This window comes from Lycorma delicatula, chromosome 1, assembly GCF_047948215.1.
Source record: "Lycorma delicatula isolate Av1 chromosome 1, ASM4794821v1, whole genome shotgun sequence".
NCBI classification, from domain to species: Eukaryota; Metazoa; Arthropoda; class Insecta; order Hemiptera; family Fulgoridae; genus Lycorma; species Lycorma delicatula.
Genome location: NC_134455.1, coordinates 379,859,758 through 379,872,025, shown reverse-complemented (window position 1 = coordinate 379,872,025; position 12,268 = coordinate 379,859,758). Strand labels below are relative to the sequence as shown.

The 12,268-nt window shown below is 30.3% G+C and overlaps 1 protein-coding gene across 1 annotated transcript in view; it reads right to left on the bottom strand.

Moving 5' to 3' along the window:
* The window catches only part of LOC142317310 (bumetanide-sensitive sodium-(potassium)-chloride cotransporter-like), a 170,926-nt gene that overhangs the window by 58,250 nt on the left and 100,408 nt on the right, over nt 1-12,268 (bottom strand). The window contains exons 7-8 of the mRNA XM_075353748.1: nt 11,459-11,598; nt 8,958-9,185 (exon numbers count right to left, since the gene is read on the bottom strand). Of these exons, the coding sequence (XP_075209863.1) occupies nt 8,958-9,185; nt 11,459-11,598 (368 nt within the window). The remainder of the gene's footprint in view (nt 1-8,957; nt 9,186-11,458; nt 11,599-12,268) is intronic.

Below are 12,268 nucleotides of genomic sequence, written 5' to 3'. Positions count from 1 at the left end.
AGTTCACGGACGGTGATCCTCCCGTTTTGGACCATCTCGATGACCGCCTCCGAAACTGACAATCTTCCACTCCGTTCTTCATCGTGGACTTCCTTCCGACCGGCACTAAACTCCCTGTACCACTTTCGGGCGTGTAGAACGGACATACATTTGTCGCCATACACCTCTGTCAACTGAAGATAAATATTCACGGGTGGAGTCCCTTTGGCGTGCAAAAAGCAAATTACGAAACGAATCTCGAACTTGGTGGGCTCAACAAGTAACCTCCATCTCGGACGGCTGCTGACCCAAGACTGAGCGGCGCAGCGAAGCGTGGCTTGGCGGAATCGAGAGTGGAGGAACAGCCGCACACAACGGTGTTGCCGGATTTCGCCTCGCACCTTCCCATGCGGCTGGAGCTCTTTGGGAAGCTTATTTCTAACCCACCGGGTTGGTCTAGTGGTGAACGCGTCTTCCCAAATCAGCTGATTTGGAAGTCGAGAGTTCCAGCGTTCAAGTCCTAGTAAAGCCAGCTATTTTTACACGGACTTGAATACTAGATCGTGGATACCGGTGTTCTTTGGTGGTTGGGTTTCAATTAACCACACATCTCAGGTATGGTCAAACTGAGAATGTACAAGACTACATTTCATTCACACTCATACATATCATACTCACTCATCCTCTGAAGAATTATCTAAACGGTAGTTACCGGAGGCTAAACAGGAAAAAGAAAAAAGGGAAGCTTATTTCTGGATCTATCGTATATCATGCAGAAATCTTACATTATGTAAGACAAGTAGCAAGTATGTAGTAGATTAAAAAACAATTCATTCTGATATTTTAGTTAACCCATTCTGGCCAAAGAGTCAATCTTCTACTTCAAATTTTTGTAAATACTAATGTTAGATCTTTTTATGCACACTATAAATAAATAAAAAGTAATAAAACAGCATAAACATTCATTTAAACTGATCAAAATCATTAAATTGACTCAGGAAGTATGTATTTGAATGGCACTATCAGATAACAAGCCATCTACTGGCATTAAGGCTACAGATGATTAATGATTGATACACTTATTTGATCAGATTGGCATAATCAAACTTTTTTTAAAAACTTGTTTCAAAAAATTCTTGAAAATCACTTAATGTTTTTATCTGTTGACAGAACAGGAGTCAGGATTTATGATTAATATATTTATTAGAAGAAAAGGTTAAGTAAGTATAGATATCATAACACAGTATAGAAATCATAGATATATAACACTGCATTACCTATAGAAAGATAATAACTAAATTCTAAAACTTTAGATAGATGTCACAATGAAGTTATTTTTATAATTAATTATTATGGTGGCTTCTTTCTGTTTTAGTTACATTTGGTGCTGAAGTAGTCTATAATAGGATCCTACACATATAATGATGTACATGCTGTGAATGCATTTTAATTTGCTGGTGAGTGAGTTTTGTAATTTGAGTACAGAAAGTCATTTAAAAAAAATAATAAATAATAACACTGGTCAAGATAAAATTTGGAACCTAAAAGGAAGTAGGTGTGCTATATAGTATTTTATATGCTGAATCTGAATATGTATTCCAAAACAACCCATCACGTAACATTCTAAAGATACAATCACTTAAATTTATTTTTCTATCCTTCATGGAACAAACAATAAAAAATAAATTAGTATTTCTGTATGTTTGCTTATTTACATCTGATTTATATTGTATTTGATACTTTTTTTTTGTCTTCAGTCATTTGACTGGTTTGATGCAGCTCTCCAAGATTCCCTATCCAGTGCTAGTCGTTTCATTTCAGTATACCCTCTACATCCTACATCCCTAACAATTTGTTTTACATATTCCAAACGTGGCCTGCCTACACAATTTTTTCCTTCCAATGCGACATATTCCAAAGCGACTATTCCAGGATGCCTTAGTATGTGGCCTATAAGTCTGTCTCTTCTTTTAATTATATTTTTCCAAATGCTTCTTTCTTCATCTATTTGCTGCAATACCTCTTCATTTGTCACTTTATCCACCCATCTGATTTTTAACATTATCCTATAGCACCGCATTTCAAAAGCTTCTAACCTTTTCTTCTCAGATACTCCGATTGTCCAAGTTTCACTTCCATATAAAGCGACACTCCAAACATACACTTTCAAAAATCCTTTCCTGACATTTAAATTAATTTTTTATGTAAACAAATTACATTTCTTACTGAAGGCTCGTTTAGCTTGTGCTATTCGGCATTTTATATCGCTCCTGCTTCGTCCATCTTTAGTAATTCTACTTCCCAAATAACAAAATTCTTCTACCTCCATAATCTTTTCTCCTCCTATTTTCACATTCAGTGGTCCATCTTTGTTATTTCTACTACATTTCATTACTTTTGTTTTGTTCTTGCGTAGGACTTCATCTATGCCGTTCATTGTTTTTTCTAAATCCTTTTTACTCTCGGCTAGAATTACTATATCATCAGCAAATCGTAGCATCTTTATCTTTTCACCTTGTACTGTTACTCCGAATCTAAATTGTTCTTTAACATCATTAACTGCTAGTTCCATGTAAAGATTAAAAAGTAACGGAGATAGGGAACATCCTTGTCGGACTCCCTTTCTTATTACGGCTTCTTTCTTATGTTCTTCAATTGTTACTGTTGCTGTTTGGTTCCTGTACATGTTAGCAATTGTTCTTCTACCTCTGTATTTGAACTCTAATTTGATACAGAATTAGTATTTGATACAGAATAGTTGAATGATGTCATTTCATGTCAAGCCAGACATGTCAGTGAGTCAAGTAATGAGTAATTCAATGAGAAGTCATACTAAATTTTCTTTAATATGGGTTCAACTTTTGGTATGACTTGCTGTCTTTAGTTATGGTAGTGGTTTTACCATACACATATTATAAAGGTTGTTTCATATGTGATCCCACAAATTTAGTGAAAGAACTTTCAGTATTATCTTATTGAACATCAAGATTTGTTAAGTAGTGTGTGTGTGTGTATGTGTGTGTGTGTGTGTGTTTTTTTTATCGCATTCCATGGGGAAACAATTTTATGAAGTATTTTAAGTAATAAGTATTTATAAATTAAAACTTAATTATTTTTATAATTAAGTATTTCTTTAATATTTCTGTTACTTTCATTCATTAAAACATTTTGAATTTTAAAATGAATAAAAATTGGGCTAATAAAAATTCTCCAAATATTTGTTTTGTTATGTTTGCAGAGAATTCACCGTGAAAAGTCAACAATAGCCAGTATCGAAGCTGCTGAAAACTGCTTACAAACATTATTTTGGCTGTCCCTTGGGAAACCAAGATAAATCCTGGGCCCCACATGTTGCATTCATTAAGTGCTACGTTAAACTAACCAATGGTTAAAAGGGAAAAAAGTACATTTTTCTTTTGGCGTATCTATGATTTGGTGAGAGCCTGCTAACTATTATGATGATTGTTATTTTTGCTTAACAAACGTTATTGATTTCAATTCAAACAATAAAAGCAGTGTTGCACACACAAATCGTTCAGCTATGATACCAGTACTTCATGGTATTGATTTACCGATTCCAATTGCTCCAACTTCTTGGAAAGAAATTTCTGATTCCCCAGAAGGCTCAATCGATGAATCCTCAACTTCAATAGATATCAATTATGTTCCAGAACAATCAAATACTGAGCCTCACCTCATCACACAAGCAGAACTGAGCGACCTAATTCATGACTTCTATTTGTCAAAATAACATGCAGAACTCCTAGGTTCACGTCTTAAAGAATGGAATTTATTGAACAGGATACTAAGATTTCAGTACATAGAAATCATAATGAAAATTTACTGAAACACTTTAGAAGAGATGGTTTAATTTGTTCCTGTCATGATTTTAGGGAGCTAATGGTTCATGATTGACGTTTATTTACAGATTCATCAAAAAGAAGCTTAAAAGCAGTGTTATTGCATAACTTGCAAAACTTATTGAAGTTTTCTTCTGTACCTGCTGTACAGAAGAACATGCACATGCTGCACATACAGCACATGCTGTAGAAATGAAATAAACATATGAAAGTATGTCAAAAATTTTAAAAGCTATTAACACTCATGGCAAATCATTGCTGACCTGAAAGCAATAGGGCTTCTTCTTAGTCTCCAGATTGGCTTTACAAAATATATGTGTTTCTTGTGTTTGTGGGATAGTCGGGCTACAGATAAACACTACACAGTTAAAGACTAGCCAAAAAGAAATCATTTACCCCAGAAAATGGAATTGTTGTCAATATTACCCTTGTTGAAGCAGATTGTATTACCACCTCTACACATAAAAGTAGGCCTGATGAAAAATTTTGTAAAAGCTTTAGACAAAGATGGAGACGGCTTTAAATATTTAGCTGAGTTTTTAATTAAGTGAAACCAAATTAAAAGAGGGAATATTCACTGGGCCATAAATAAGAAAATTAATTTGTGAAAATATATTTGACAGCAAACTGAATCCTAAAGAACTAGCAGCATGGAAGTCATTCAAAGTTGTCATTACTTGGCAGACAAAAAAGCTGAAAACCATGATCAGCTTATAAATCAACTCTTAGTAAACTACAAAAAATTAGGCTGCTGAAGCCATTGAATATTCATTTTTTATGTTCTCATTTGGACTTTTTCCCTTTAAACTCGGGTGACATCAGCAATGAACAATGAGAAAGGTTCCACCAAGACATACTCCAGATGGAACAAAGTTAAGGTAGATGGGATGAATCAACCCACCGGGTTGGTCTAGTGGTTAACGCGTCTTCCCAAATCTGCTGATTTGGAAGTCGAGAGTTACAGCGATCAAGTCCTAGTAAAGCCAGTTATTTTTACACGGATTTGAATACTAGATTGTGGATATCGGTGTTACCGGTGTTGGTGGTTGGGTTTCAATTAACCACACATTTGAGGAATGGTCGAACTGAGAATGTACAAGACTACACTTCATTTACACTCATACATATCATCCTCATTCATCCTCTGAAGTATTATCTAAACGGTAGTTACCGGAGGCTAAACAGGAAAAAAGGAAGATGGGATGAATCTATGAGTGACTACTGCTGGATGATAAAAAGAGAGGACTTCACTGATCAAAATTTATGTTTATCAAAAGAAGAAATAAGAAAAAAGAAATTAAGATAAACATAAATGTCTCCAAAATAAAGGTAGGAATTTTAATTATAATTATTATTATTATTTTTGTATTCTATTATTTAAAAAGTTCCTCAATATTTTAAAGGATCATAACTAAAACTCTGAGGGTGATGAAGAAAAACTGATTTCATTTTAAGATTCAGCATAAAAACTACATTCTAATTTACTTACTGTTATCTCACTTTCAAATTATTTTTTTAGTTTTTATTTTTTTGTTAACCTGTGTAATAAATAATGAAAAAAAAAAACAAAAATGAATTTTCAATAATTATGAGTAATGACTAGGATCCACCCATTTTGAATAGTGCACCACTACCAAACAAATAAACAAAAAAATTTAATTTAAAATAAATAAGTTAAAAATTAGTTTCTTGTATTCTATATAGTTATTTCTGCAGTACCTCATATGCTGGCATTGTGCTACATGCTACATGCTAAAGAAGCACAGAACCTCTATTTTATTACCTTATGCTCAAAGCTGTACAGGCTTTTTCTTCGTAAAGAGAATCTGAATAGACTAAAAAATTTTGAAGCATATATAATATAAATCATGAATATCCTGGGATGAAGCAAGTATAAAATCCCTGAATGAGACACTAATTCCAATGAATGACTTCATTTCTGCAAACACTTTTACATCCATTTTTTTCCATATATTTTTCTTGTACATTAATTATATCTGCAGCAGCTGGATCACTTTTGACATCTTAGCTGTTGTCAACCTGTTCCAAATTACTGGCCAACTAAGGAATTTTCTCCAACTGATCATGAAAATCAACAATCCAGGTTAACTCCTCCTCATTTATTAAAAACCTGCAGCTTCTCATTTCTCATGCTTCGATATTCAGTCCTTTTAACAAATCTAAAGTAATACTTGTTTGTCAAGATTCTGATTTAAATAACAAAAAAACTGTTCTTTTGATGGTGTAAAAAAAAATTATTTTAAAGAAAAACTTAAAAACCAATTTAATGAGAATCTGATTTTAAAAAGAACAACACAAGGAACTTTTACAAAACATTCAAAATTAACTTCACCTAGTCTGCATTATAAACATCCATGAACTCTTTAAACTGCTTAACATAATACCAAGAATTACAGAACACTTGAAGAATACTTTTAAAAATGACACAACTACAACCCACCAAAAATCAGCATGCTCAAACCACCAACTTTTGAAGAAATTAAAAAACCATAAAGCAACTTAAAAAGAACAAATCATCTGAAGAAGACAATATAAATACAGAACTATGGAAACACAAAGTCCTTCAGGACAAATACCTGCAATAATACACTCACTGTATAATAAAGGAGATAAAAGAGGTCTTAACTAATATAGAGGAATCTCCTTCCTGCCAGTAACCTACAAGATCCTTTCCAAGACAATCTAAATGTAACCCACAAGTAGGAGAGTATTAGGGAGGGCTTAGGACGAGCTGGTCATAAGCAGAACAATTAAAAAATTTAAAAAACATCTTTGAAATTAAAAAATTCAGAAACTTGATTAAAATGTCTGTTAGTTTTAGTAGGTTTTTAAAAGGCATACAACCCAGTTGACAGAAATACACTAATCAAAATTCTTTTAGAATTAGGTCTTGACAATAAAACAACAAACAAAGTTAAAGTAACTGTAACGTAACATCTAAAGTAAAATTTATGGAGGACCTTTCCAAAAATGTTGAAATTGTCAGTTGCAATGCAAAGAGACAGTTTATCACTTTGTCATCCAAGTTTTCAATTGTAAATTAGAGAAAGCAATTAGAGAATGGAGAAAGCCATAAATAATAAAGAGATATAACTAGGAAGAAACCCAAAAAAGATCACAAGATTGTCTGCTTTATCAGATATGACATTAATTATAAATTAACTTGAAAATGTGCAATAACAAATCAAACAACTACAAAAACAAGCAGCTAAATCCAGATTACAAAATATTCTTTGAAAAAATACAATTCATGATAAACATCAGCGATGCACCTCAGAATCTTAAAACAAATTTTAAATAAATGCCATACCTAAAACAGCTTGCTTTAAATATACCATGGAATCGGATACCAAACAACAAAAAAGAATGTATAGCATACGTAAAACTTAGAGTAGAGAAAATGGAAAGAGCATTTCAAATAATCAGAAATATGTTTAACAAAAAATCTCTATTCTGAAACACAAAAGTAAGACACTACTAAACAGAAGTTAGAACCAAAATACTCTAAGCAGCAGAAAAACTTAAACCAACCGAAAATGGAAATCTTGAAACATTAAAAAAAATTAAGAGAAGTTTGAGAAACCTAAAAGTTACAATAATTCAGAATACAAATTAAAATTTAATAGAGAACTATATTTGAAAATTAAAAGTAGGAGATGTAATGAGGATAATAAAACTACAATTCTGTGAACATATATGCAGAAAGATAGTAAGACTAACCGAGCAGATCTTTGATCTGATAAGAAGTTGTAAATGTTAACTCACATGGTTCTGAGAAAGTGTAAGAAATATGAAGAAAAGGTTGAATCAACATAGATACAATAAGGGAAGAACACTTTTTAAAAAAGCAACTCAAAAAGCAGGTTTTCAGGGGAAAAATCAGCCCATGGAGGAAAGTAAACACAAGGAGAGTATTATTCACTCTTGAAGGATGAAATAAGTGTGGACACAAATAAAACTGAAGATAAACTTAGCCAAAGTTGATTTATCATACCCTGATATTCAAAAATAAAAAACCAACTTAAAGTATAAATACATATGATAATGTGAAATGTTTCCAGCTCTTTTATAATTTCCTTTTTAAAGATGGAACCAAATATTAAATAAAAAGTTTTCTAATCTTTAATTTGGTATAGACTTCAGAAGACTAAAGTTTAAAGAATAGTTGTAAAAATAATTTATATATTATATATATATATATATATATATATATATATATTTTGTTTTAATACTCAATATTGTTTTATTTTTTGAAGAATATTTATTGTTTTTTAGTTTTAAATTTATTTAAAATTGTACAAGCATGCTGTCTATATGAAAAAAAATTGTTCAGAAGAGCATTACGAAAACCTGCATTGTTTTAAAAATAAAAAAAGGATACAAAGCAATGATGAAAAGATATAATTTAATTGTCAAGCATGAATTACAAGTACCTGGGAAGCAGAAATATTTATTGTTTTTTCTGATTAATTTTCTTGAATTTTTACAAAAAAAGATTTTAAAAATTAAAATGACATCAAGCTAAGAATTAGACCAACAATCAATTTAACATCACTAAGAAGTGATGGCATTAAAAAAATAAATGAGAATTATCTTCAAATTGTCCATCTAGAGAATGTAATATTTCAATTAAAAGATCTTCCACTTAAGTCACCTGAAAGACTATTAATGAGACCACCAAGGAAACTCAACAAATTAAAAAAGAATCATCTGAATTGTTCCACCTGGTGAAGAATAACATTTCAACTTATATTAAAAAGCACCATGATTTAAATTAAAACTTTTTGTTAAGTTGGTTAAAAAGTAAAAATAAAAAAGAAAGTCATAAGATAAAATATATAAAAATTACAATTTTAAGAGAAATTTGGTAACAAATTCACACGAAGACAATGAATCATGAACTTCATTATTCAACCACACAACTCGCACATAATTGTTAATTCAAATAAAGGCAGCCGGAAGAATAATATGGAGTATTCCAAGCTGATAACCACAGACAGGTTTATGATGGTAGTTTTATCATAATTGTACCTTCACACAAACTAGACTGTTAACAAAACACAACACACACTTAACTTGAATATATTCGTAACATACTTGGTTATCATTTTGAAGACCATATCTGCAAGTAGTATTACAGGATGTTATCGATGACCATGCTTCTTTACCAGTGAAACCACTGTCAAATTGTTGTTGAAGTGCAGTTGCATTTCCTGATGCATCCCTTAATACACATCCACCCATCATCATCGCATAACTTAGATAAGACACAAATGTTGTAATTATTGCTAGCAATGTACCTCTAGGAATAGCATTACTTGGATCCTATAAACAAAAAATAATTTGGCTGTGAGGAAAGGATAATTGGAACTTTTTTTTAAATTAGATCTATACTTTTTAAACAAAATTTTAATTTGTACTTTTCTGGCTATATAACATACGCTACTTAGCAGCTGTAGCTATAATGGAAAAGTATACAGACAAATTTTTAAAAAATTTTAAAAACTGGCTGATTTTTTTCTAACTTGGCACATAGGTACTAACTTTGGGGGAAAAGAATATATTAAATGTTTGTAAAAATTGGAAAAAGGAGTAGGGTGTTATAAAACTTTAAATCTTTATTGGAGTACTTTAGCAAAAACCTTTCTTAAAAATTTAAAGTTTTTTTATCAAGACCACAAATTACATAAAAATTTTATTTAATATTCAACCCTCTCCCAAAAAATAACTATGTATTTTTTTTTTCTTTTCAGCTACAATTATGAGTAAAACTATACTGGAAATTTAAGGGAAGAAAGTAGTCTGAAGTCTGCAGTAGTTTTTATTGAGCATAAGGAACATATTGATCTGTCCATATTTCTATATTTATGAAGATCCAACTGGTTAAGGTTTTATTTTATTTTTGTAACTTACATTTTTTGAAAATCTCATCCTATGATTTTAAAATGTGATTTCTTTATAATCTTATAACAAGTGACAAAGCAATAAATAGTTTGAATTCTATAGGAAAGATATGTTGTCTCCTATCTGGAAACTATACCTTTATCAAATGCTTTGATCCACTTCCAAAAGAATAATAAATTACTAATGCAAAATATATTCTAACATTAATGAATCACTAATAAAAGACAAATGAGAAGTGTAATCATAGACACAAAAAACAAGGGTAAAATTCAATCCTGAAAAAGAAAGTTAAAACCATAAAAAAAAAACAGCTTGCAAGTTCTGAGGAGCTGAATAAAAAAATAATTCAGAGTAAATTAAGACCTACCTAAATGGAAATCTTTATATAACAATGATCATTAATGATTCACCATGCAACAGCACACAATGTTACTGGAGCTAGAATTTTAAAATGACAGCTTGTAATGTGATTGTTTATAGAAAAAATCAAGTGACACTTAGTCTAAAAACTTATTGTTATAAAGCAATTATGTACTTATTGATATACAGAAATGAAGATACAACTGAGTTTTATAAAAATTAAAATAATTTTACTAGAGAAACATACAGAAATAATCAACTAAGTTCATGTAATCAACTTCGTCAGAAAAATAAAGGACTGGAGAAAGCATGGACAAAAACTCCATACTGCCCTTTGTGTAGCAGAAAATTAAAATACATATTTTTTTTTTAAATTTCAATTCTAACATTGTCTTGTCCATTCAAATGAAATCAAATCTAAGTTGTCCTTGAAAATACTTGAGACAAAACTAAATTTGTCAAAAGAGCAGGCACTTATAAATGAATTTGTAAAGGTGAAAATTGCAATTGGGGATAAATAGGCACACTAAAACAAAGATTGAAACTAGAATAAGTTCTTGACTCATTATAAATGCAGAAAATCACAGAAATCTGATCATAACATAATATTGCCTGGAAACCAGTCACAAAATTACTTTATTAGAAACAAATTTTTTTAAGGAACATGATACACAGTTATTAGATGACTGAAAAACTTAATTTATCAATAATGAAGCTGAAAATTTTGTTGAATTGTGATAGGTGGTCAGTATCCAATTAATTAAAATATACAACTTTAATTTATAAAGCATTTTTGTGAAAGGTTTCTATCAGATTAATATTAATTCTAAAATTTTGTTTATGGGATGGATATCTCTTTCTTTGATTTTAAGTTCATTACATCTCTACCTCTTAAGATAAATTTGTTTCTTATTCAATACTATGTAAGAGGCGTTTATTAGGTTGTGTGGGCAATCTGAGTTGAATGTTTTATAGTTTACTGTTAGTAAGCTAACTTTATGCTTTCATTTGAGATCACCTAAAATGATACTTATGTTTTTAAACAATTGTTTTATTATTTTATTCCATAAATACTATTAAGAACCTGTTTTGTAATATTTAATAAGTATTTTTTATTTATTGATTTCTATTATTATATTTTTATTTATTTATTTTTTATATACTAATTCTTAAGAATCTGCTGATGTTTATTTAATCATCTGAATCCTCATCAATTTTTTTTTTTTAAGTAAACGTTTTTGTAAGTTTCTTTTAAGTTTGGCATTTTCTTGCTTTCCAATCTAAAATCCATATGTTTAATTATACTCTGTTTAATATAAACATGTAATAATTACCTTTAAATCTCCAGATAAATTAGCACCAGCAACAATCCCAGTAACTGCTGGAAAAAATACTGAGAATACTGAAAAAAAATCGTGTTCTACCCCTTCAAAATATCTGTAGTCAGGTTGTAAGTTTGTTTTGAATACCTCTACTGGAACAATAAGAACAAGTCAATAAATGACAACCAACAGGATACATATTTATAGTTGTAAAACTATTATTTTAATACACATTTATAGCTTTAGGTCTCAATTATTTTCGAACTGAGAATGTACAAGACTCTATACTTCATTTACACTCATACATATCATCCTCATTCATCCTCTGAAGAATTATCTAAACGGTAGTTACCGGAGGCTAAACAGGAAAATAAAGGAAGGTCTCAATTATTAATTTAGCATACTTATTATACAACTAAATGAACAAAACAACTTTCCTGTATGTTTAACATTATCACAATTAATGTGATCTCATTGACTTTGATTTACAAAAGTCATAAATTCTGCAGTTATCTATATAAATACTCTGATATTATGTAATTAGTTTTTACCACTATTAAACTAACAGTTATTTTTGTTAAAAATCAATATCTCTCTTTTTTAATGCAGGCAGTCTAAATAGTCTAAACCAGCTCCAAAACATAGCACATCATTAACAGCTTAATTTAAAGTTATCAACATCTTGATTCTCCTTTCTGTATTTGGCAAAAATTATTTCCAAAAGTTACATAAACCATTTCAAAAATTTTCAGAAAAGTTTAAAATGTTTATTTTAATTTTTGTAGTTTTTAATCTTAAAAAATTTTTATTTTGAAAATTTTG